This window comes from Zonotrichia albicollis, chromosome 11, assembly GCF_047830755.1.
Source record: "Zonotrichia albicollis isolate bZonAlb1 chromosome 11, bZonAlb1.hap1, whole genome shotgun sequence".
Lineage (NCBI taxonomy): Eukaryota > Metazoa > Chordata > Aves > Passeriformes > Passerellidae > Zonotrichia > Zonotrichia albicollis.
The window spans coordinates 22387106-22413154 of NC_133829.1; the positions used below are offsets into that span (position 1 = coordinate 22387106).

The 26049-nt window shown below is 51.4% G+C and overlaps 3 protein-coding genes across 3 annotated transcripts in view; 2 read left to right on the top strand and 1 right to left on the bottom strand.

The window, feature by feature from the left end:
- Positions 1-2062: 2062 nt before the first annotated feature.
- LOC141730619 (uncharacterized) overlaps positions 2063-26049 on the bottom strand; it is a 50067-nt gene continuing 26080 nt past the window's right edge. Inside the window, exon 3 of the mRNA XM_074549765.1 lies at positions 2063-2581. Within this exon, the coding sequence (XP_074405866.1) occupies positions 2063-2581 (519 nt within the window). The remainder of the gene's footprint in view (positions 2582-26049) is intronic.
- LOC141730608 (uncharacterized) lies at positions 7526-9646 on the top strand. Its single transcript, XM_074549753.1, is given in 4 exon segments — positions 7526-7534; positions 8555-9476; positions 9479-9557; positions 9559-9646. Coding segments are annotated over 4 exon segments (1098 nt in total).
- On the top strand, positions 19799-20731 carry LOC141730611 (olfactory receptor 14I1-like). Its single transcript, XM_074549754.1, has one exon. It carries the CDS (start codon positions 19799-19801, stop codon positions 20729-20731), a length of 933 nt encoding a protein of 310 aa, XP_074405855.1.

Sequence of the window (26049 nt, forward strand, 5' to 3'; positions counted from 1 at the left end):
AAGCCACATCCCAAATTTTAATGGCAGCATCTCCTGACATTTCCCTTCTTGGGGGAGGTGGGGATTCCTCCCTGCAGTGGGGAAACCCCTCAAGGTCACTGCTCCTGGCTGAGCCAAAGGGACTTGCCCACAGTCAATGGTCTGCAGGAGTGACATCAATCTCTGATTAATTACAGATTTTGCTTTAATACAGATGCTTTGAAATAATTTCTTAGTGCTCTATATAATATATTATACATCTCTTAAATCATGGGTAAATATTTCTGATTTAGACAATTTTCTCTAATAATTACCATAATAGATAATACATATTTACATAAATATATCTGGTTTGCCATCCCTAATCCTGTGGGACAAATTCTACAACGGTTTGTTTCCCGCTTTATAATTCTTTACACAAAAATTCTTGAAAAGTCTGCAGCTGGGATTGGAAACAGCTGCTCCAGTGTGGCTCTCCCAGAAGGAGTTTAGAAAGCCTGGACATCCTTGGGGGTATTTGGGGCTGATTTCTGCACCTCGTGACCCAACAGAAACTTCTGTAATAAACTTTGACTGAAGCTACCACTGTGCCCATGACAGGAACCCCTGTGAGTGTCTGGGACATCCTGGCTCTTTGGCAGCCTGGGGACTCCTGGGATGTCACCATGGAGCCCCCGTGAGTGCCTGTGACAGATCGGTGCCTTTGCAGCCCAAGGTCCCCCTGGGATGTCACCATGGAATGGCTGTGACTGCCTCTGACCACAGGGCTCTTTAACATCCCGAGAAAGCCCTGGGAGGTGTCCATGGAGCCCCTGTCTGTGCCTGTGACATTCCAGCTCTGGAACAGCCTGGAGACTCCTGGAAAGTTCCCATGGAACCCCTCTGAGGGCCTGTGACAAATCTGATCCTTAGCAGGCAACCATCACCAGCCTCCTGTTGTTCTGTTCAGTTTCCATGGCAACCATTACCAGGACCCTGTTGCTATGGTCAGTTTCCATGGCAACCATCACCAGCCCCCTGTTGCTATGGTCAGTCCCTCAGCAGCTCCATGGAGATCCCATGCCAGGGGTGGTTGCCATGGACACCAGCTCAGGCCTGAAGCCACAGCCCATTGCCATGGCAACCATTGGCAGCCACATCCCAGGCTCATGGGATCCCAGAACCACAGAATTGGCTGAGCTGGGAGGGACCCATCAGGATCCTCCAGTCCAACTGCTGGCCCTGCACAGGACTCCCCAACAATGCCAGCCTGGGCCTGGCAGTGCTGTCCAAACGCTGCTGCAGCTCAGAGAGCCCTGGAGCTGGGACCCTTCCCTGGGGAGCCTGGGCAGGACCCCAGCAGCCTCTGGGCAAAAACCTTTTCCTGACATCCAACCTGAGCCTGCCCTGACTCAGCTGCAGCCGTTCCCTCCACTCCTGTCCCTGGGCACCAGAGGGAAGAGGTTCCCACAGCCCCAGCCAGGGACTCGCTCGCAAGGCTCTTGCCATGGCCACCAGGGCTGGCACCAGCTGGGATGCTCTGTTTCCACAGGCTGGGTTTCAGGAATGGCATTCCCCATATTCCTGCCCCCGCTAAAACTGCACTGCCCTCACTGCCCTCTCGCCTCCCATGGAAAGCACAAAAGGCAAAGATCCTGGGCTGGGATAAGAACAATTTATTGGGAACAGCAATGAGATAAGGAACAAACAGAAACAGAAATAATATTGATAACAGAAGGGATAAGAAAAACTGTTTACAGGGAAAACTAATATATCAACAACAGTCTCTTCCTGGCCACAATTTCCCCTGCCTGGAAAGGACACCCTTCTCCTCAGGGGGAGAGAGAGAGAGTCCCTTTCCTGCCCCTAACAATGACCTGATGTGGGAGTGAATGTAATGACACGGCCATGGCCAGACCCTCATGTTGTTCCATCCCACATCATGTCTTTGGCAAGGGCAGGTAAAGGGACAGGTGTCTTCCCAGATGGATCACAGGGAAAATGGATCACCAGGGCTGTTCCAAATGTGGGCCCTCCAATGGGGGATGGAGCTGGAGTGGTCCCTGAAGCTGTTCCTGCATTTGTGGCATTTGCAGGGCTTCCCTTACCGGTGCCTCCGTTGGTGTCTGGTCAAGGCAGAGCTGGTGGTGAAGCTTTTCCCACACTGGGGACACTCGAAGGGCCTCTCCCCAGTGTGGATGCGCCGGTGGGTGATGAGGGTGGAGTTGTGCTTGAAGCCCTTCCCACAGTCAGGGCAGCGGAAGGGCCTCCCCTCTGTGTGAATCCGCTCATGCATGCGGAGATTTGAGCTGGAATGACACCTCTTCCCACATGTGGGGCACTCGTAAGGCCTCTCCCCAGTGTGGATGCGTCGGTGGGTGACAAGGGCGGAGCTGCAGCTGAAGCCCTTCCCACATTCCCCACACTCGTAGGGCCTCTCCCCAGTGTGGATGCGTTGGTGGGTCACAAGGTGGGAGCTGTAGCTGAAGCCCTTCCCACATTCCCCACATTTGTAGGGCCATTCCCCAGTGTGGGTCATCTGGTGGCTGATCAGGGTGCTGCTCTGTCTGAAGCTCTTCCCACACTCCAAGCACTTGTGGGGCTTCTCCTTATCATGAAGCTGCTCCTGGGCCCTCAGCTCCAAGATCTGGCTGAAGCTCTGTCCACCTTCCTGGCTCTGGGTAAGTCTTTCCTTCTCAGAGCACTCTGGGCTGGTTTTGGAGCCCTTCTTCCTGCAGGATCTCTGGGTATTTTCCTCCCCATTAGAATTCTGCACTGTGGAGTCAATCAAAACAGCCTCTTCCATGAGGTTCTGCCAAGGAGATTTTTCCTCCCTGGTCTCCATCATCAACTTTTTGTCTTGGGAAGGAAGGAGAAGGAGAAGGAGAAGATGGGATTTGCCTCCATTCCAAAAGGAAGGGGAAGGAGATCCCCCCAGTGCATCCCCGGCAGGACGGTCTTGGCAGCAGGGTTGTCCTGCAGCCAGGGGCTGTGCTGGGCTGGGAGATGGTACAAGAGAGAGGGGGAAAGGGGCACTGACTTCCTCCTCACCTGCCTGGGTATCCCAGGGCTCCTTCCTCTTCCTCGCAGCCTCCTCCTCCATCCAATCAAGGTTTGGGAATGGGAAATCCTGTTCTGGGAAGAAAACAAAGGGTGCGCACATTGTCTTTTGTTCTGGTTTGAAGGCAAACCTGGGGGAGAGGCTAAGTCAGAATTACAATTTAATAAGAAAATGAAGGTCAAGGCAATGATACAGAAACCCTGCCTTAAACTGACAGAGTCAGAATATAACCTGACACCCTGTTGGTCAGGGTGGTGGCTGCCGTCCCATTAAATGGTGGCTGCAGTCCTGTTAGAGTGATGAATGTGATTCTGTCAGAGCACTGATCCTGTAGAAGGGTCTGGTCTTCCTCTGAAGGTCCAGTGGTGGTTATGGAGCTCTTGTCCTCTGGTAATCCAGTAGGCAAGATGCTCCTGGTTGTAGCAAGGCTCAGCTTATATCCAGGTAGGAATGCTTGGATCCTCCCCCTGGGCGGAGCACCCCACAATGGGATGATGGAATTTTATCAGTCCTGCAGTGACACTCAATGGCCCATTCACAGAAGATATCTCCCCTGGAGGGCATTATCAGGGGTGAGTCATGGAAGACATAAAGAACCCTGCCCCACCTGTTTATAGCAGTTGATGAAGATGGGGATTGAAAACATGCATATGGTTACATCTTGCATGGCAACCTGAAACAGTGGGGTAATCCCTGCTCAGGGGGTGAACACCACCCCCCTTACCCAAACTGGCTCAGCTGTAAAACCCCCACCCTGGGAAGGGCACACACACAGGGACAATGTCACACTTGCTCTGCTCCAGGGGAGGTCTCGGTCCCTTGTTGCTCATCTTTTCTCTTTCTCTCCATCTCTCTACCTCACATTTACTGTTCAATAAAATTCATTTTGGATTTGGTCGCGTTAGCACCTTAACTGGGGCAGAGGCATCTCTCTGACAATTTTACTAACCATATTGCCATATTATTTTGGCGCAGTGAGTTCAGGGCACTGTTCTCTGACCCCAAGTGCCTTTGACAACAGCATGGTTCCCTCCACTGAGGAGGTTATGGTTCTTGCTGGAAGAACTCTTGGAAACTTGGACACAGTCGCTCCTTCCTCCTGGGGAACTTATGGGAGAAATGATGAGGAAAATGGCTTTTATGGGTGGCCAGTGTAAAGAAAATAATTTGTTGTGTTTCTTTATAAAATTGTTAAAATCACTGGAGGAAAGGGAGCAAATGTTACCAGCAAGACTGACAAGGTTAATTCACCCCACAGTGAGGAACAAAAGGCGGCTAAAAGTCCCACAAGAAGCCCAGCTCAAGTAGATAAATTTCCGAATAAGTCCTGAATTCCCAGGCTTGGGGGCTTTACCAAATGTGACAATCATTTTTCTCTTTATCCCTGTCATCTTTGTGACTGCTACACAGAGCTTTCCATTCCTTTTAATAATCTGTATTGGGCCAAATTTCCACTTTCCTGTTATTGGAACTGGCCAGCAGCTGAGCTGGAGCTGTGCAGGAAGCAATGAGTATTGGAATTGCCACATCACTGCTTGGAATGTTGGTTTATTCATATTTGGGATTTGTTTGCGCTTTCATCCCAAGTTACTTGTGGGAAGAGCATATATTCTTCAAAGTGATTTTGCAGAGTCAAGTTTTATTTCTATCAAGTTTATTTTGTCCAGTGCACAGAGGATGCTTAAGGGGTCCCTGTGCCTCTCACACTGGGGGATGCTTGGGAGGGGTTTGGGGGGGTTGTTCCTGTCCCTGTCACCCCAGGCCGTTCCCCAGGGGTGTCCCTGTCCCTCTCACCCCAGGCCATTCTCCAGGGGGTCTCCATCATTCTCACCCCAGGAAATGCCTGGGGGGTCTCCCTCCCTCTCACCCCTGTGCCAGGGGGTGAGAGGGGCAGTCTCTGTCCCTCTCAGCCCAGGGGATGCTCGGGGGTCTCTGTCTCCTCACCCTGGGGGACACTCGGGGGGTCTCCATCCCTCTGGCCTCAGGCAACGCCTGTGCAGGGCTGGGGACCAGGGGCTCTGTGTCCCTCTCACCGCTGAGGGTGCTCGGGGCTGGGGGGGCTCTCTGACCTTCTCACCCCTGGGGAGGCCTGAGGGGGTCTCTTTCCCTCTCACTCACCCCAAACGTCACCCCAAACGTGTGACCCCACCCAAACATCATCGGGGTCAGAGGGACAGAGACACCCCCAAACGCCCAGAAGGACTGAACCTGGGTTTGGTTTGGGGCTGAGGATTTAGGAAGGGGCTGGAATTGGGGCTGGGCTTGGAGTTGGGGCTGAGATTGGATTAGAGGTGGGATTGGGGTTAGGGCTAGACATGGGATTGACTTTCGGGCTGGGGTTGGGATAGATGAGTTTGAGACTGGGATGAGAATAATACAGACCTGAGTGTGTCTAAACATGGAGTGAGACTGAGACCAGAATTGGGGTCAGGTTTGGGATTGAGCTCACCCAGAGTAGGACAGGGGGGATGTCACATCGGGAAGGTTTGGGGAAAATCCTGGTTGGGGGAAAAACAAGGTGTTAATGCCTTGGGTTGGGGATTCCTCCCACCCAAGTCTATCTCTAGAAGTCACCTGCTGTGCATAAAAACCTCCAAAAATCAAGAGTGAATGAAAAAAAAAACACAAGGATTTTCCCATTTCCAGTCTCATCCCTCTGGGGTTCTGGTGGTCCCCTCTCTCAGGGCTGCTGGGGATCCCATGGGTCCTGGGGATTCCCCCCATCCAGGGTCCTGCTTTTGGATTCTGTGAGGTTCTGAGGTCCCAAGGTCCCCCTCTCCAGCCTCCCCTCAATCCAGCCACTCGGGGTTCCCCATTCTTTCCACCACCCTGTCCTGGTTTAGGGCAAATTTGGTTGAAACCCTCCAAAAGCAGTTTCCTCTAGAATGCCGATTCAGCAGCCCCACCCTCAGCCAGTCCGGGAAAATATTTCTGGGGAGAAAATTCTAAAAAAACTTTATTTTACAGGCAAAGCATTCACCAGCACAAAAATTGAACAATATTAAGCAATAAAACCTCCTGCTGCTCCAAAATAGATGACAAACTCCGAAAGTCGCTCCTTTGGTTGTAGCTCGGCCCACTCAGTGTCTTATCAGTGTCTTATCAGTGTCTTATCAGTGTCTTATCAGTCACTTATCAGTCTATTATCAGTCCGTCCAGCACTGGAAATGCCTCGGCCCAGGTCCATCTCAGTGGGCCTCAGGCGGGACCTGCCGGTGGTGTTCTGGTTGTTCAGTCCAGAGCAGGTTTGAACAGCTCCAAAGAAAAAGAAAAATCAAAGTCCAGGGAACTTCTCTGCCTCAGAGTCCTAAAAACTGATTAAAAGCAAAGGAGAGCTCTGTCCTGCTGTCTGTCCATCCAGGAGCTGGAATGTAGAGGAGTGAGTGCAGTTTCTGAAAACAAACTGCAGCTTCTTCCTACTTCGCTTCGCTCTCAGAACCAGCCTTAAAGGTGCAGAACTCATTTCTGGGCTAAACAGACCCATGAGGGTACGAGCATCATGAAGTCATCCCAGGACACCCCTGTCAGGGTCAGGGGGTCCCATCCCCGCCTCATCTCCGGGCTGCCCGGAGTCCCCCAGCTCCGGTATCGCCCCTTCCCCTCTCCCCGCCCCGGGGGTCCCCCGTTCCACGGGGATCTCCAAAACCAATGTCCTGTCCTGTTTGTACTGAGCCATCCCCATGTGGACCCCCCGGGACCCTCCCGAGGGGCGATCGTGGCTCCTCTGCCCCCAAAAAAGCTCCTCTTAGGGAGCCTGGAGATATCCGGGGCTCAAGTCCGGGATCTGCCGGTTCTGAACGCTCCTCAAAAGAATCCTCCCGGAGACCCCTGGCTGGAGTTATTTGGGAATTCAGCTACTTGAGCTGGGCTTCTTCTGGGACTTTCAGCAGCCTTGTGTTTTTCATGTTGGAGTGAACGAACCTTTTCAATCTCGCTGGTATCATTTGCTCCCTCTCCTCCAGTGATTTTAATAAACTTTTCAAGGAAGGACAATAAAATATTTTCTTTACAATCCAGACCAACAACAGCCATTTTCCTCATCAGTTCTTCCATAAGTGACTCAGAGGAAGCTGTGTCCAAGTTCCCAAGAGTTCTTCCAGAGAGAACCACACCCTCCTCAGAGGAGGGAACCATGCTGGTGTCAAAGGCACTTGGGGTCAGGGAACAGTGCCTTGAACTCACTATGGCAAAATAATGTCGCAATCTGGTTAAGAAAATTGTTGGAGAGATTCCTCTGCCCCAATTAAGATGCTAAAAAGACCAAATCCAAGGTGGATTTTATTGAACAGTAAATGTGAGGTAGAGAGAGAGATGGAAAGAAAGAGAAAAGGGGGGGAGAGCAAGGGAGTGAGAGGGACAGAGACCTCCCCTGGAGCAGGGCAAGTGTGACATTGTCCCCTGTGTGTATGGCCTTCCTGGGGTGGGGGTTTTACACCTGAGCCAGTTTGGGTAAGGGGGGTGGTGTTCACCCCCTGAGCAGGGATTACCCCACTGTTTCACGTTGCCATGCAAGACGTAACCAAATGCATGTTTTCAATCCCCAACTTCACAACTGCTATAAACAGGTGGGGCAAGGTTCTTTATCTCTTCCATGACTCAGCCCTGATAATGCCCTCCAGGGGAGATATCTTCTGTGAATGGGCCATTGAGTGTCTCTGCAGGACTGATAAAATTCCATCATCCCATTGTGGGATGCTCCGCCCAGGGGGAGGATCCAAGCATTCCTGCCTGGATATAAGCTGAGGCTTTCAACACCAGGAGCAGCTTGCCTACTGGATTGCCAGAGGACAAGAGCTCCATAACCACCACTGGACCTTCAGAAGAAGACCAGACCCTTCTACAGCATCACTTCTTGGACAGAATCGCATTCATCACTCCAACAGGACTGCAGCCACCATTTAATGGGACTGCTGCCACCACCCTGACCAAGAGGGTGTCAGGTTATATCCTGACTCTGTGAGTTTGAGGCAGTGTTTCTGTATCATTGCCTTCTAATGATCCTAATTTTGTTTTTGAATTGGAATTCTGACTTAGACTCTCCCCCTTTTTGCCTTCAATCTGGTGCAAAATTTAGTGTGCTCATTGCTTGTTTTTCTCCCAAAACAGAATTTCCCGTTCCTAAAACTTAGCCAGATGGAGGGAGAGACTGCGAGGAAGAGGAAGATGCCCCAGGACACCCAGGCAGGTGAGGAGGAAGTCAGTGCCCCTTTCCCCCTCTCTTCTGCTCCATCTCCCAGCCCAGCACAGCCCCTGGCTGCAGGACAACCCTGCTGCCAACGCTGTCCTGCCGGGGATGCACTGGGGGGATCTCCTTCCCCTTCCCTCTGGCACGGAGGCAAATCCCATCTTCTCCTTGTCTTTCCTCCCCCAGACAAGAAGCTGAGGATGGAGACCAAGAAGGACAAATTCCCCCAACAGAATCTTGTGGAAGAGGCCGTTTTGAGCAGTGCCACGGTGCAGAATTCCAACTGGGAGGAAATGCCTCAGAGATCCCACAGGAAGAGGGGCTCCAAAGCCAGCCCAGGGTGCTCTCAGGAGGAAGGACCCACCCTGAGCCATGAAGGTGGACAGAACTTCAGCCAGAGCTCAGAGCTGGTGGTCCATGAGCAGCTTCATGATCAGAAGAAGCCCTACAAGTGCTCAGAGTGTGAGAAGAGCTTCAGGCAGAGCAGCACCCTGATGTGCCACCAGATGATCCACACTGGGGAATGGCCCTACGAGTGTGGGGAGTGTGGGAAGGGCTTCAGCTGCAACTCCGCCCTCATCACCCACCAACGCATCCACACTGGGGAGAAGCCCTACGAGTGTGCCCAGTGTCAGAAGAGGTTTCGGACCAGCTCCAGTCTCCTCCAGCATCAGCAGATTCACACCGATGAGAGGCTCTTCCGCTGCCCTGAGTGTGGAAAAGGCTTCAAGCGCAGCTACACCCTTGTCAGCCACCGGCGCATCCACACTGGGGAGAGGCCCTACGAGTGTTCTGAGTGTGAGAACAGGTTTCACACCAGCTCTGATCTTCTCCTGCATGAGCGGATTCACACGGATGAGAGACCCTTCTTCTGCCCTAGCTGCGGGAAGGGCTTCAAGCGCAACTCCCACCTCATCAGGCACAAGCGGACCCACACTGGGGAGAGGCCCTACAAGTGTGGGGAATGTGGGATGAACTTTAGCCAGAACTCTAACCTGATCTCCCACCAGAAGACCCACACCAGAGAACGGCCCTATGAATGTGGGGAATGTGGGAAGAGCTTCAGTCTTAAGTCTCTCTTGAGCTGCCACCAGAGGATCCACACTGGGGAAAGGCCATACAAATGTGGGGAATGTGGGATGACCTTTAGTAGGAGGCCCCAACTGATCATCCACCAAATGACCCACACTGGGGAGAAGCCCTACAAGTGCCCTGAGTGTCAGAAGAAGTTTCACACCAGTTCTTATCTCGTCCAGCACCAGCGGATTCAGAGGTTGAGAGGCCCTTCCGCTGCCCTGACTGCGGGAAGGGCTTCAAGCACAACTCCACCCTGATCACCCACCGGCGCATCCACTGGGGAGAGGCCCTACGAGTGTCCCCAGTGTGAGAAGAGCTTCACCAGCAGCTCTCACTTGACCAGACACCAACGGAGTCACCAGTAAAAGAAACCCTGCACATGCCCCAACTGCAGGAAGAGTTCATGCACTGCTTCAGCTTTATCACCCATGGGAGAACCCACGTTGGGAAGAACCCTGGGAACCCATTTTCCTTGTGATCCATGCTGGGAAGGCAGCTGTACCTTTTCCTGCCCCTGCCAATGATATGATGTGGGATGGAAGAACATGAGGGTCTGGCCATGGCCCTGTCATTACATTCACTCCCACCTCAGATCATTGCTAGGGGCAGGAAAGGGACTCTCTCTCTCCCTGAAGAGAAGGTTGAAATTTCCAGGCAGGGGAAATTGTGGCCAGGCAGACCCAGTGAATTGTGTTTAGTTTTCCCTGTAAATAGTTTTTCTTATCCCTTCTGTTATCGATATAATTTCTGTTCCATTTGTTCCTTATCTTGTTGCTGTTCCCTATAAATTGTTCTTATCCCAGCCCGGGATCGTTGCCTTTTGTTCTTTCCATGGGAGGTGGGAGGGCAGCGACGGCAGGGCGGTTTTAGTGGGAGCAGGAAATTGGGGAATCCCATTCCTGAACCCGGGCCCGTGGAAGCCGAGCATCCCAGCTGGTGCCAGCCCTGGTGGCCATGGCAACAGCCTTGGGAGCGGGTCCCTGGCTGGGGCTGTGGGAACCTCTTCCCTCTGGTGCCCAGGGACAGGAGTGGAGGGAATGGCTGCAGCTGAGTCAGGGCAGGCTCAGGTTGGATGTCAGGAAAAGGTTTTTGGCCAGAGGCTGCTGGGGCCCTGCCCAGGCTCCCCAGGGAAGGGTCCCAGCTCCAGGGCTCTCTGAGCTCCAACAGCATTTGGACAGCGCTGCCGGGCCCAGGCTGGCATTGTTGGGGAGTCCTGTGCAGGGCCAGCAGTTGGACTGGAGGATCCTGATGGGTCCCTCCCAACTCAGCCAATTCTGTGGTTCTGGGATCCCATGAGCCTGGGGATGGGGCTGCCAATGGTTGCCATGGCAACGGGCTGTGGCTGCAGGCCTGTGCTGGTGTCCATGGCAACCACCCCTGGCAAGGGGTCTCCATGGAGCTGCCAAGGGACTGACCATAGCAACAGGGGGCTGGGGATGGTTGCCATGGAAACTGAGCACAGCAACAGGGTCCTGGTGATTGTTGCCTGCTAAGGATCAGATTTGTCACAGGCCCTCAGATAGGTTCCATGGGGACTTTCCAAGAGTCTCCAGATTACTCAAGAGCTGGAATGTCACAGGCAGAGACAGGGGCTCCATGGACACCTCCCAGGGCTTTCTCGGGATGTTAAAGGGCCCTGTGGTCAGAGGCAGTCACAGCCATTCCATGGTGATATCCCAGGGGACCGTGGGCTGCAAAGGCACCGATCTGTCACAGGCACGCACGGGGGCTCCACGGTGACATCCCAGGAGTCCCCAGGCTGCCAAAGAGCTGAGATGTGCCTGACACTCACAGGGGTTCCTGTCATGGGCACAGTGGGAGCTTCAGGCAAAGTTTATTAGAGGAGCTCCTGTTTGGTCACAAAATACAGAAAGGATCCCAAATAGCCCCCACAGATCCCCAAATCTCACTGATGAGTCAGAGATAACACAGACCCAGATCAGAGGGCAAAGGGTTAAAAGCCACCTGTTTTTTAATCCTCTTTTATGCCTTGGTTTGCTACAGGTGGACATCACTGGTCCTTTAATCAATGCATTTCACAGGATTGGCCAGTTAATAAAACACCCTTCAGTAAACAACTTTCTGGAAAAGACCCAGCTTATTACAAACATTGTTAGGGCATCAGTTATTTATGTTTGTTTTACATGCGGCCTTTCTGGGGGCTCCCTGGATGGGGGAAACCCTCCTGTAGCATTTCTGTGCCAGGTAAAAGGAGATGCATGGGACTTTTTCAGTCTTCAGCTTCTTGTTTTCTGTTATCTTATCTAAAGTTGTGCATGCTGTGCATGCCAGGCTAAGTACGCTGGAAAAACACCATAAAATGGCTCTAAAATGTACAGTTTAAAGGTCTTTTAAAGTTGTCTTATCCAATTAACTCTTAAAACATACATTATTTCTACTTATCTACCAATAACTCATCCCTTGACTGTCCACATAACCTCTGAATAGTGCTTTCCTTGACCAATTACCCTGTGCCACCAACACTGCAGAAAATGGAGTAGATGAAGAAGAAGAAAGGGACTGCACCCCAAATTCTCCATCTTGCTTCCTTTCTACACCATACTAAAAATCCCCAAAACTAAATTTCTCACCCAAAGGACATAGTATACTACCCTGTAATATACACTTTGGTGAATTCTAATCTGTCTCAAAGTCCTGGAAATTCTCTCCATGGATGAAGGTTAAAGGCAGCGTTTCTCTGGGGGTCAGGACCCCTCAGAGCAGACAGGGAAATATTCCTTGTGCCCTGGATTCCCACACATTTAGCCTAAAATTCTTTAACCATTCTGCTGTAAAGTTACCCAAAAATGTCCCAGATAAGTAGGATTAGAAGGAGAATAAATAGAGAACAACAGAATGACAGAAGATCTATAGAAAGACACATAGGTAGAAAATGCTCTGACCCCAGCATCACCAACCGAGGAATCCCAGAAGGCAGGATCCAAACCACAGGCTGGCCTCGTGCTCCGGCTTTTAAGCCTCTGGGCCTTCATGGGCCCACCCCTGGGGTGAGACTGCCAGTTTCTTGTCCAATCAGAGCCAGGGTAGCACGAGCTGCTAGTGTGTGATTGATTGACAGCTTGGCCAATCAGAGCTGGGTTAACATCACCCCCTGCTGTGTGATTGACAGCTCTGCCAGGCCAGAGCTGGGGGCGGGGCTCTGTCCCACCACAAACAAAGGCCTGACCCGGCCCTGGCCCCACACAGGCATTCCGAGCATCCCAAGGTGTCTCGGGACATCCATCTCATCCAGCCTCTGAGAGCAACCACAGTGACCCTACGGAACCTTATGGAACCATGGCTCAGTTGTGACAATGCAGGTCCAAGAAAACTTTGGTGAGACTGTGGAATCCAGGAATCATGAAATCAAGGAGACCATTGTGCAAATCATGGGCCCTATGAAAGCAAGGATCAATGATCAAACTGTGGTTTGTTTGTGATTGATTTAAAACAGAAACAAGGAGCCATTTTTTCACAGCGGGGCTGCGTGGGGCCAATGGACCCTTGTGACTCTGTTGGGGCTCATGAAACCAAGAAGCCATTGTGACATTGCCAGACCTCATGGAATCAAGGAGACAATTGTGACAGTGTTAGGACCCATGAAGGTAAGGGAACATGGAACAGGTCTGCCTGGTTTGGATTCCTGGGGGCTGTCTGACAGGTCCCACTGAATTTGACATGTCAAGGGCCACTTCCCATCTGACCTTGAAGCACTGAACTCTTTGCTTTTATTCCTATAGGAAAGAACTGTCTTTCTTGTCTAGGCGCCCATGGCCAAAATGGGAATTCTGCGTCTAAAATTCTCTATATCCAAGGGTTACTCCCAGACAAAGTCTGATCATACAGTCAAGTCTGGCTAGACTTGGCCTCTGGCAACTGCCTCTCATCTGCCTTTGCACCACTGGGGCTCGCTTGTTTCCTTCCTATGGAGACCATTGTGACATTGGGGAGCATTGTGGAACCAATGGGCCATGGTGACCCTGCAGGCCCTTGTGGAACCTGTTACACTGTAGGAACTTGTGGAACCAAGGGGAACATTGTGACCCTGCAGGGTACCATGGATCCAAGGGGCCACTCTGACACTGTGACACTGTGGAGCCTCATGGAACCAAGGACATCATTGTGGCTCTGTTGAGCTGCATGGTCCCAAGGGGCCTGTGTGAAGCAGCAGGGCTTTGTGGCACCAAGAGGCCATTGCTGCATTTCCGGGCCTTGTAGAGCCAAAGGGCCATTGTGATCCTGCGAGCTGCTGTGGATCCATAGAGAGCATTGTAGCATTGCAAGGCCCCATGGAATCATGGAGACCATTGTGGCTCCATTGTGGGGTGACGAAGAACCAAAGGGCCATTGTGACCTTGCAGGGCCTCATGGAGGGAAGGGGTCATTGTGACACTATAGGAAGTTGTCGAAACAAGGGAATTATTGTTGCACTACTGGGCCTCAATGGAATCCAGGGACCATGATGACACAGAGGGGCTTCATGGAACCCAAAGACCATTATGGCACTGTGGGGCCTTGTGAAACCATGGAGACCATTAAGTTCCTTAAGGACTTGTGTAACCAAGGGGCCATTATGACACCTGAGGGTGTCATGGAAGCAAGGAGCCATTGTGACACTGCAGGGCCCTGTGGAACCAAGCGAACATGAAATAGGTGTGGCTGCCTTGGTATCCCAGGGGTCACCTGAAAGGCCTGGCTGACCTTGGAATGTGGAAGGCTGCTTCCATCTGCCCCTGAAGCCCTGGGGCTCTGGGCTTTCCTTTTTATGGAAAAGAACTGTCCATCTATTCCAGGTATCCAGGCTAAATTTGGATTCCACCTCCAAATTTCTGTGTATCCAAGGATTGCTGCAGACAAAAGCTGCCAGGAGAGACAGGTCTGGCTGGTCTTTGATTCCTGAGTGCCAGAACTCACCTATTTTACAAACACTGGAAAGGGCTCTGTGTTTCTCTTTGTATGGAAAAAATCATGCTTCTCCAGGCATAAAATTGTGAAATTAGGATTCCACATTCATAATGTTGAATATCCAAGGGTTGCTCCAAACAAACCTGCCAGGACAGACAAGTCAGGCTTGCCTTGGCCTCTGGTGGTTGCTGTTCATCAGCTCCTGAAACATGGGGCCTCCGTGGTTTCCTTCCTATGGAGACCAGTGTGACATTTGGGAGCCTTGGGAAATGAAGGTGCCATTGTGACACTGCAGAGCACCATGGATCCAAGGGACCATTGTGACACTGTAGAGCCTTGTGGAACCAAAGACATCACTGAGGCTCTGTTGGGCTACATGGTCCTAAGGGGCCATTGCAAAGTAGAGCTGTGGTAGTTAGCCCAGCTGTAACTCAGAGTCAGCCAGATTTTACCCCAAAAGAACTGGGCATGAGTTTCAAGCGCTGGGAATGATTAGTTTAACTTAGGGTGAACTTGACAGTTACTCAATAAGCCTTTAGTGTTGTTATGCTAACTTCTCCAAGTTCTACTCCCCTATTGGTTACTTGTTTCCCCTATAGGGTTATTGTTCTAGAGGGTTCTACCCCCAAGTGTACATGTTGTCGCTTCCCCTTTGTCTCAGGTCTTTGGATCCTGCCCCTCATACTGTTAGTGACTACTCCATGTTTATTGTTTTTCACCCTGTTATTAAAGTTCCTTTTAAACAACTCCATTGATCCTGCTCCTTTTCATTTTCACCACCCTTGCCCTGAAGTCAGGAAACCAGAGAGGTTTGTCTCAGCCACCCTCGTTGGGACATTTGGTGCCTGAACAGGGACCATGACATTCGGGGCTCCCTGTGTCAGTCACGTCAGCTGGGGTTAGCTGATGGATAGGTCAGTGCTCCCCAGAATTTTGAATTGTGCCAGGCCTGGTGGATTCATCCTTACTTCAAGGAACCTTGCCCAGGATCAGCAGGGACAATGACCGTTTCACCTGCATAGGACTGCAAGTGGGTTTGGGGAAATGCAAGACATTTATTGCCCATTTTGCCACTGTGTTTTTACAATATGCACCCACCTCCAATAATTGATTTGGGGTGTTCTGGTGGCTCTTCCACATTAGGCAGAGAAAGAGAAAAATGGGCAGCCAGATGTCCAAAGTAGAAAGGAGCATATATGGATGCTTTAATTCTCACTGATCATGACAAAGTATTTTCAAAGAACAAATTAAAATCAATTATGAGGTGGATCATTAAAAATTTTCCACATGCCTCTGCTGATGAAATTCATACCACTGAATTCTGGGATTCAATGGGAGTTAAACTGTACAATTTTTCATCAAAACGGACCCCATTGCATCCCTAATGCTCCCCATCTACCACACCACCCTGAGACACTCCAAACTCAGGACCTCCGCTCAAACCTGCCTTTCTCAGACCTTCCACGATGGTCCAAGATGGCAATGGCCACGCAGTCTTGAAGCATCATGCCCTGGAGACTCAAGATGGAAGGAGCCTGAATGTGGCTTGGGAGCCCGACCATCCTGCCTCCATCTTGGGTCCTCCACTTCCTGCTACCACAACCTTCTCTTCCGCCCTGAACGAACCTCCAGACTCCACCCCCACAACTGCGGGTCACACCCCCACGGTCAATCCACTGTCAGTACCTCCAGAACTCCACCCTTGAAGTCGGCCATCCTAAATCAAGGCCTTTCCTCCCAACCCCTGACAAAATGCAGTGCCCTTTGCCTCACTGTCTGGCAACAATATAACCCACATGGTCAAGTATATTAAGGCCAGCTGTCACACTATTTCTAATCCAAATGTTTCTGTTCCAAGTTATTCTTCCTCCCCAGAAGAGAGTTTCAATTCCCCAGAGCCACCTTGCCCCTCAACCACAGAAGATCCCTAGGAAAGGATTTGGAAAGAAACACTTAAGGAAGGAGACTGGCAAATAGTCTCAAAACTCCTCGTTGCCCCCGCATGTTATGAAAGAAGGGGGCAGAATCCCAGGTATCAGCCACCGGTTTGAGGGGAAATCAAGGATCTGTTCAGGGCAGCTAAAGATCATAGGAAGGACTGTCCTGGTTTGACTATATGATGCTTTTATCCTCAATCGTCTCATTCTGTTTATGTTGAATAATAATAAGTTTTGTACCTTTAAGAGTGTTACAGAGAGTGAAGGGGGAGAGAGAAGAAGCGCGCAGTTTGTTTTCCGACACTGTACTCCACTCCTCCACATTCCTGCTCCTGACTGTGTTGTCTGCGGACAGACAGCGGGACAGAGAGCTCTTCTTTTGCTTTTTAGTTAGTGTTAGCTAGCTGAGGCAAAGAAATTCCCTGGACTGTTTTTTTCCCTTTTCTTTGGACCTCTTGGAACTGCTCTGGACTGAACACCCAGGAGAGCACCGGCAGCTGCAGCTGTGGCCCACTGGGCCGGCCCTGGCCTGCGACGATTCCAGCACTGAGAGACTGATCAGAGACTGAGTGAGCTGCTGCTTGAACCCGGGGTTTTCTCAGTTTGTCATCTCTTTTAGAGTGGCAAGGGGTCTCATTGTTTTGATACTGTTTTGGTCTTATTGTTTAATAAACAGGGGGTTTTTTTCCACCTTTCTCCAAGGAGGTATTTTTCTTTCCTCCCGGACCAGTTGGGGGGAGGGGCCGATTGGATCTGCTTTTCCACATGGAGCTCCTTTGGGGGGATTCTTCCCCAAATTTGCTCTAAACCTGGACAAGGACTTACCTTGTTTTAATGGCCTAATGAGTGCCATGTTTACAGCATATGTCTCAACCTCCTATGATTTAAAATATATTATGACCATGTTGTTGTCACCTGCAGAATACACCCTGTGGGAAGGGGGATGGAAAGGGGATGGAAGTGTATACTAAATCAATTAATAGCAATGACTATGTTAATAATGAGGCAAGGGCAGAATTGACAATCAACCATCTAGCTGGAGAGGGACAACACAGCCTACCAGATTATCAAGCAGCAGGTATCCCCAGAGAAGTATTGGGTGATATCAAAGAGATGGCTTTGAAAGCTTTAATCCAGGTATTGGATTGGTAGCACCCCCAATTTGGACTGCCTTGGGTGGCTGCAGCTAAAGCTTTAGGACAATTAGACCATCTTGGGTGTCTGTTAAGTAAGCAAACCAATGCTACCTCCCTCACAATGAGTGACCTGCTCTCAGACATAGAGACCATCAAACATGCCACCTTGCAAAACAGCGATAAAGTTTTTACTCTGGGCACATGGGCATGGCTGTGTAGACTCTGAGGGCATTTGTTGCATGAACCTCTCCAGCCACAGCGAGTCAATCCAAAAGAGCATTCAAGTATTGAAGGAAGGGCTCAAGAAGCTTCAAGTGGAAAACAACAACTGGTTTAATAAACTCTTCCAATCCAAGGGACTAAAAGGTTGGATGATGTCTAGCTAAAACAGGACATTTAACTCTCTTAGTGGTTGTTCTTGTATTGTTAATTTTCCCATGTGTTTTGGATGCTTTTTGAAAGTCTTCAAAAATTCTTCCAGTTCCATCTTTGCTGTAAAACAGAAAGGGGGAGGATACCCAACACAGGCTCCTTATGGACTGCTTGGAGGAGAGAACTGGAGGCCAGGAAAGCACAAAAACCTCTCAGAGACTCAGTATGGGAAGGAAACACCTTAAAAGTACCTAAAAGTATTCTTAAATCCATAAAGTACATTAAAAACCTTGAGTATCTCAAGGTGTTAATGAGCCCTACTGAGTGTCAGTACAAAGCTCTCTAAGGACTCACTAAAGCAGATAATTGAGGCCATGATTGCATAAACTTATCACAGAGTTTTTATCAAAAGGGAAACACCAAGTACTTTAAAATAACTGAAGTACCCTGAAGTAGTAAGGAGCCCCAATGAGTGTTGTTACTGACAAAGCCTCTCCAGGGACTAATTAAAGCAGATAATTGGAGGCCATGATTGCACAAACCTCTCAGAGACTCCAAGACAAAAGCCAAACCCAAAGTTCTTTGAAAAACCTGCAGTGCCTGGGAGCATTAAGGAGCCCCCAGGGCCATTCCTGAGCAAGGGTCCCCAGGGACTCCTTCCAGCAGATCCTTGAGGCCACTGGGATGTGGGCTAGGGGGGGATGCTGAGGGCAGGACAAGGGGCTGACAGTGCCCAGCCTGGCTGGGGCTGTGCCAGGAGGCCCCAGGGCCTCAGGACAAGGTGTCTCCTCCCAGCCCTTGGTGGCACAGACCCTGCTGTGCCCCAGGGCACAAAGACTTGGCTTCTCTTTGTCCCCACCTGTCAGCACTGCCTCCAGTCCTCTGCTCTGCCTGGGGCCTGGGGACACTTTCTCAGTTGTGTCCAGCAGTGGGACCCATTAAAAGTCCAAGAAAGTTTGGAGTTGGATTCTGACTTGGAGTTCTGGAGAGGTTTCTTCAGCTCCCTCTCAGGGACTGATGTTCAGGGCCTGAGCACAAAGCCCCAGAGGCTCATTAACGTCCTTGTGCTGTGTCTGTGCTGCTGAGCTGGGCTGGGCTCCTGGCACAGAGGCAGCTCCTGGTAACCAAGAAGAGCTTCAAAAGCACATTTCTCTTGATGAGCAGCTCTTCTGCCAGCCCAGCAGGGCTGGGGCACTGCCTGCAGCCACCCTGGGCACAGCACAGAGGCACAGAGAGCTTCAATCAGTCAGGGCTGGGAAGGTGCTGAGAAGTGCCTGGGGCACAATCACTGCCAGCCCTTGGCACAGGAACCTCTGGCTGCAGGACAATGCAGCTGCAGCTCCTGCAGTGATCTCCTAAAGCTGGACCATCCCAATGCCTACAGACCCTGTGAGTACATTCTCTGATTGTCTCTTGTGCAGAGCAGCCAGGGGTGCCCAGGGCTGTCCTGCAGAGCAGGGTCCTGCAGCCCAGGGCGCTGTGCTGGGGCAGGGACTCTGCTGCCTGCCAGGGACAGGTCTCAGACAGCCCTGGCAGCTGCTCCTGGCACTGGGGGACAGGATCTGGGTGGGAGGAGACAGCTGGTAAGGCTTGGAGTTGTTCTCCTTGTGTGGTGAGGATGCTGCATTGTTCAGGACTGCTCCCAGCATGGCATTTAACTGCACGACATTTCCAAGTAGATTATACAGGTAGCACAGTAAGGGAGGGGCTGTATAAAAGGGGATATCCTCCTCTTTTAATCTACTGCTCTGGACTGGAAATTGCACATAGATATTAATCTCTTGGTTCAGGCTGTGAAAAAAAAATAATTCTCTCGGATCTGAACAAACCAGGCAGAGGGAGCAATCACCACAGGACCCTTCAGAGTCAGCATCAGTGTTGTGTTTCCAGCCTTCTCAGGGTTGCTCTGACATTGCCATCAGAGCCTGCAGAACCAGAGCCGAACCTGGGCAGTGCCAGAGCTGGGAGGGTCTGCAGGGCAGAGCTGAGCCCACAGCCTTGGGCACAGGGAAGCAGTTGCTGGCAGGGACAGCTCCAGGCAGCAGAGCCCTGGACAGGCTGTGGGGGGAAAAGGCCGCCAGGCTGTGCTGGGATATTTGAAGTCCTCTCCAAACCCAACTACTAAATTATTACTTTTCTTACAGATTCCCATGCTAAGGCACCAAAAATGTCCAACAGCAGCTTCATCAGCCACTTCCTCCTGCTGGCATTGGCAGACACGCGGCAGCTGCAGCTCCTGCACTTCTGCCTCTTGCTGGGCATCTCCCTGGCTGCCCTCCTGGGCAACGGCCTCATCATCAGTGCCGTAGCCTGCGGCCACCACCTGCACATGCCCATGTTCTTCTTCCTGCTCAACCTGGCCCTCACTGACCTGGGCTCCATCTGCACCACTGTCCCCAAAGCCATGCACAATTCCCTCTGGGACACCAGGACCATCTCCTATACAGGATGCGCTACACAGCTCTTTTTCTTTACGTTCTTCATTTCAGAAGAGTATTTCCTCCTGACCATCATGTGCTATGACCGCTACGTGTCCATCTGCAAACCCCTGCACTACGAGACCCTCCTGGGCAGCGGAGCTTGTGCCCACATGGCAGCAGCTGCCTGGGCCAGTGCCTTTCTCTATTCACTGCTGCACACAGCCAATACATTTTCCCTGCCCCTGTGCCAGGGCAATGTCCTGGGCCAGTTCTTCTGTGAAATCCCACAGATACTCAAGCTTTCCTGCTCCAAATCCTACCTCAGGGAACTGGGACCTCTTGCTCTTAGTGTGTGTTTGGTATTCGGTTGTTTTGTGTTCATTGTTTTCTCCTATGTGCAGATCTTCAGGGCTGTGCTGAGGATTCCCTCTGAACAGGGACGGCACAAAGCCTTTTCCACCTGCCTCCCTCACCTGGCCGTGGTCTCCCTGTTCCTCAGCACTGCATTGTTTGCCTACCTGAAGCCCCTCTCGATCTCCACCCCATCCCTGGATCTGGTCCTGTCAGTTCTGTACTCGGTGGTGCCTCCAGCCCTGAACCCCCTCATCTACAGCCTGAGGAACAAGGAGCTCAGGGCTGCAGTGTGGAGACTGATGACTGGATGGTGTAAGAAACATTAAACTTCTGGCCAATTTCTACAAATAGCTTGTAATAAAAGTTATCTTTGTTAATTCTTGATGTTTTCATTTTGAAAGTTTTTGTCTGTGTTTTAATTTCTTTATCTTCTCCACAAAGAAATGTCATTGTTTGTGCCATTTCTCATTTTGCTTCCCTCCACCTCCCCTGTGGCCACAGACTGTGTCAATGAGGGGCTGCACTCTTGGTGCCTTTAAAGGAACTGAAGGATCTTCCATCAGAGTTTTCTGCAGAGATGCCATTTTGTTGCCTTCTCTGGAGCTGCAGCAGCAATGTCTGTGTGCAGAGCTGGGGCAGATCAGGGCTGGCACAGCAGCTGTGCCCAGCAGCAGCAGCACTTGGTGTTGTCAGTGCTGCTGCCGTGGCCCTGCCCCGCTGCCGTGGTGGCCCTGGTGTTGCTGTAGGGCCTGAGTGCTCTCGGGGCCGGGCACAGCCCTGGGAGTGGCAGTGCCGGGGTTGCAGCAGGGACAGGCCATGGGCACGGCTGGGGCAGCGCTGACGCCTCAGGCCAGGGCCTGGGGGCTCCAGGCTCCTTGCCCAGGCTCTCTCAAGAACACACCCAGGCCAATCAGCACAGAAAAGCCCCGTGAGCAGCCCCAGGCTGGCCATGGGCAGGCTGGGGGCAAACAGCATGGCTGGGGCTCTGCAAGGGCCCTGGGGCAGATGGGAAGGAACAGCAGAGCAGGGGCTGATCCATCCCCAGTGCGCTGGACAGCCCAGGGCAGCGTCCCAGAGCGTCCTCATGGAGCTGCCAACAACATCCCCCCTCTGCAGCCCTGGCCTCTCCCCCAGCTCACACAGGTGCCCCATCCTTGCAGGCACAGACACGGCAGCACTGCCTCAGCAGCCCCTGTTTGCATTGGACCGAGCAGGGGGAGCACGCCCATGCTGTTGGTGTGGGGACATGAACCTGAGGGAGCACAAATGCCATCAGCCCCTGGGGCCAGCAAGGGCTGGGGAGCACCAGGGAAACCACTCAGCTTTGTCCTGGCCTCTGCACTCAGCCAGAGAGTTTGTTCCCATCAGCTGGGAGTTTCCTGTCCCACTGCAGACGCTGTTTCTCAGAGCCAGGGCTGCCTGGCAGCCACTCCCAAACTGCACTGAGCATTTCCTTTTCTTTACCTTTGCTTTCTTTACTCCTTCTGCTTCATATTTCTTCCTCTTGCCCACCCCAGGGGGCCCAGAACTGGACCCAGCACTCGTGGTGCTGCCCAACCAATGCCCAGCACAGGAGAGGAATCACTGCCCTGCTCCTGCTGGCCACACCATTCCTGAGCCAGGCCAGGAGCCATTGGCCTTCTTGCCCACCTGGGCACACTGCCGGCTTATGTCCAGCCTGCTGTCCATCAGTCCCTGTTCGTCCCTTTCTGCCTGGCTGCTGTCCAGCCCCTCTGTCCCCAGCCTGTAGCCCTGTGGCCAAAGTGCAGGATCCCGGACTTGGACTTGTTAAACCACACTTTGTGTGATCTGGGCCCTGGATCCAGCCTGTGCAGAGCCCTGTGCAGAGCCCTCCTGCCCTCCAGCAGATCCACACTCACACTCAGCTTGGTGTCATCTGCAAAGATGTCTTTGTTTCCATGGGGCCCCCTCCGTGTCACAATGGCCTCTTCGTAATATCAGGCCCTGCACCTGATGTCCACCTGACAATGACACCTGTCACACTGGTGTCCTTGGATCCATGAGACCGTGCTGAGCAACAATGGTTCCATGGGGCCCCAAAATGTGACAATGTTCTTCTTGGTTCCATGGGGCTTCACAGTGTCATAATGTGCTCATTGGTGCTACAGTTCCACAGTGGGCCCTTGTTTCCATGAGGTCCCAGAGTGTCACAATGCCCCTATGGTTACATGAGGTCCCACACTGTCACCATGGTCTCTGGAGTTCCACAAGTCCCCTCAGTGTCACAATGGACTCCTTGTTTCCCCAAGGCCCCACAGTGTCACAATGTTCTTCCAGATCCCTTGAGGCCCCCTCATGTCACAGTGGTCCCTTGGTTACACAGCATCCTGCAGTGTCACAATGTCCCCTTGGTTCCATGAGGTCCCTCAGTGTCAGAACAGCCCCTTGGTTCCACTGGGTCCTGGAGTCTCCCAAAGGTCTCCTTGGTTTTGCAGTGTCAAAATGGTGAAACCCCTTGGTTACACAAGGCTCTACAGTGTCACAATGGCCTCTGTGGTTCCATGAGGACCCAGAATGTCACGATGCACTCCCTGCTTCCATTTGGCTCCAGAGGACCACAATGGACCCCTGGTTCTGTGGGGCTGCAGGGTTTCACCATGGTCCTCTAAGTTCCACAAGGCCCTGCAGTGTCACAATGGCCCCAGAGTGTCCCAATTATCACAGAATAACCAAATTAAATAGGCTGGAAAAGACCTTTGGGATCATCAAGTCCAACCATTGCCCTAATACTGCCTTGTCACCCAGACCATGCCACTAAGTGCCACTGGGGAGGGACAATGACTCTGCCACCTCCCCCCTGGCCAGCCCATTCCAGTTTCCACTCACCCTTTCTGTGAAGAACTTCTTTCTACTCTCCAGCCTGGGCCTCCCCTGGTGAAGTTTAAGGCTGTGTCTTCTTGCCCTGCCCTCCAGCAGATCCACACTCACACCCAGCTTGGTGCCATCTGCATTTTGTGAATGGTGGACTCGATCCCCTCACCCAGATCATCAGTGAAGATATTAAACATGACTGGGCCCAGCACAGATCCCTGAGGGATACCACCAGTGCCTGGACACCAGCTGGGTGCAGCACCATCCCCACCACTCCCTGGGCCCTGCCTCCAGCCAGCTCTTAAATCTCCCAGTGAGGAGGGAACCTGCCCAAGCTGTGGGCTGCAGCTTTTCCAGAGAATGCTGTCAGAGACAGTGTCAAAGGTTCTGCTGAATTCCAGGCACACAACATCCACAGCCTTTCCTGCATCCACAAGTGGGTCACCAGGTCATAAAAGGAGACCAGCTTGGTCAGGAAGGGCCTGCCACCCCTAAATCCACGCTGGCTGGCTCTGATCCCTCAGCCATCCTGTGGGTGCCCTGTGATGGCACTCAGGGTGATCTGTTCCATAACCTTGCCGGGCACCCAGGTCAGGCTGACAGGCCTGGAGTTCCCCAGCTCCTCCTTCCAGCCCTTCTTGGGGATGGGCTCACATTGGCACCTCCAGTCCTCTGGGACCTCCCTGCTGAGCCAGCACTGATGGTAAATGATGGAGGGCAGCTGGGGGAACTCATCCACCAGCTCCCTCATCCCCCTGGGATGGATCCCATCCGATCCCACATACCTGTGAGCATCTGAGTGGCTCAGCCGGTCACCACCTGCTTCCTCCTGGTTTAAAGGGGTCTGTTCTGCTCCCTGTGCCCACCTACCAGCTCAGGAGAACACTTGTGCTGAGGACAGCCTGTCCTAATATTGAAAAGTGAGGCAAATAAGGTGTTAAGTAGTTCAGCCTTTTCCTTATCATTAGTTTCTATATTCTCCAGTGCATCCAATAAAGAGTAGAGATTCTTATCTCATGTTTGGCTGTAAATTTATTAGTAGAAATATTTTCTATCATTTTTCACACAAGTGGTCAAGTTAAGCTCAATTTTAGCTTTCACACTTCAACTTTTCTTTCTGCATGACCTAACAACATTCTTAAATACTTCCTAAGTTGACTGACCTTCTGTCCAAAGTTGATGCATCCTCTTCTTTCCCTTGAATCCCTGCAAAAGCTCCATAGGCAGCCAGGACAGTAATTTTCCTCAATAGCTCATATTTTGGCACACTCGGAAGGGCTTCCCCTTCCCTCTTAAGATTACTATCTTGAAATGTGCCCATCCTTCCTGGACCCCTTTGTTTTTAAGGCCTGTGTCCCTTCAAAGAATCAGTACGTGATTTGGTACTCCCCAAAACTACCTCCTAAATAGGCCAAAGCTTGTCCTTCCTAATTCCAGTGCAGAAGTTTTGTTGCTGCCCCTCCTTCTTTCACAGACCATTGAAAACTTGATTATTCCATGATCACTGTGCCCCAGGCAGCCTCCGAGCCCACCATCTGCCACCAGCCCTTCTCTGTTTGTGAACAGCAGGAGACAGAGCTTTCCTTGGAAGTGGGAGTGTTACCAAAAATTTGGTAAAACAGAAAACTCCTTAACCCCAATGTAGCATTAAGAAACTGCATTCTTTATTCAGCTGGATGCACGGGGGGTTGCTTCACCCAAAGCCGTGCATGGTGAGTACAGGAAAGTTTTTGTTAATTTTCTGTATTTTGCACACATATTCATTGCTTTTCCCAGACTAAACATAAATATGATAATGGTTTCCCCAAAATCATTAACATGTTTCCCCTCTTTTTTACCCATGAGTTCTGGTGTCCTGGAGGTCTCTCTCGTGGTCCCTGGTGGTTGTGGGCCCCAATGTTCCAGTGGGCCTGGCTGTAACATTGTGTCCTGGGGTGATGTTATGATGCTTGTGTCCCCATTCATATGTCTCAAGGGTTGCAGGAGAAGAGAGAGGCGAGAATGTTGATCCATGATCAGAAGGCTTCATTTAATATTTTATGATATATATACTACATTATAACTATACTAAAATAAATAGAAGAAAAAAGTTCTCAGAAGGCTAGCTAAGCTAAGAATAGAAAAAGAAAAAATTAATAACAAAGATCTGTGTCTCAGAGAGAGAGCGAGAGCCAGCTCTGCCATGACTGGTCAGTAAATCCAAACATCCACAGGAGACCAATCACGGATCCACCTTTGCATTCCACAGCAGCAGATAACCATTGTTTACATTTGTTGCTGAAACTTCTCAGCTTCAGCAGGAAAAATCCTAACAAAAGGATTTTAATGAAAAGATGTCTGCGACACCTGGCTGAGCTGCAGGACACTGAGGCTGGTGAACTTCCAGTTCCCCTTCTCACACAATGGGCACTGTGTGGTTTCCATAGGTCTGGGTATGTGGAGAACAAGCTCCAGGTGTCAGCAAACCTGGTGGAGACAACTGATCATCTGGTAACATGAGGTCACAGAGTGGGTTATGTGAGGTCATCAAGAACGATGACATCATAGAACTGCATCTGTGACATCACATGGCAGAGGTGTGACATCACAGAGCTGGCCGTGACATCACAGAGTTGGCTGTGACATCAGAGACTAACTGTGTGACATTAGAAAATGGGCTGTGACATTACAGTGCAGTCTGAGACATCCCAGAGGGGCTGTGTGACATCCTGGCAGGGCTGTGTCAGGTCACTGGGTTGGTCACTCTGCCCCAGCTCCCCCTCACAGTTTCTCCCAACAAGTCCAATGCTGTTCATGCCCAGCACTGTCCCTG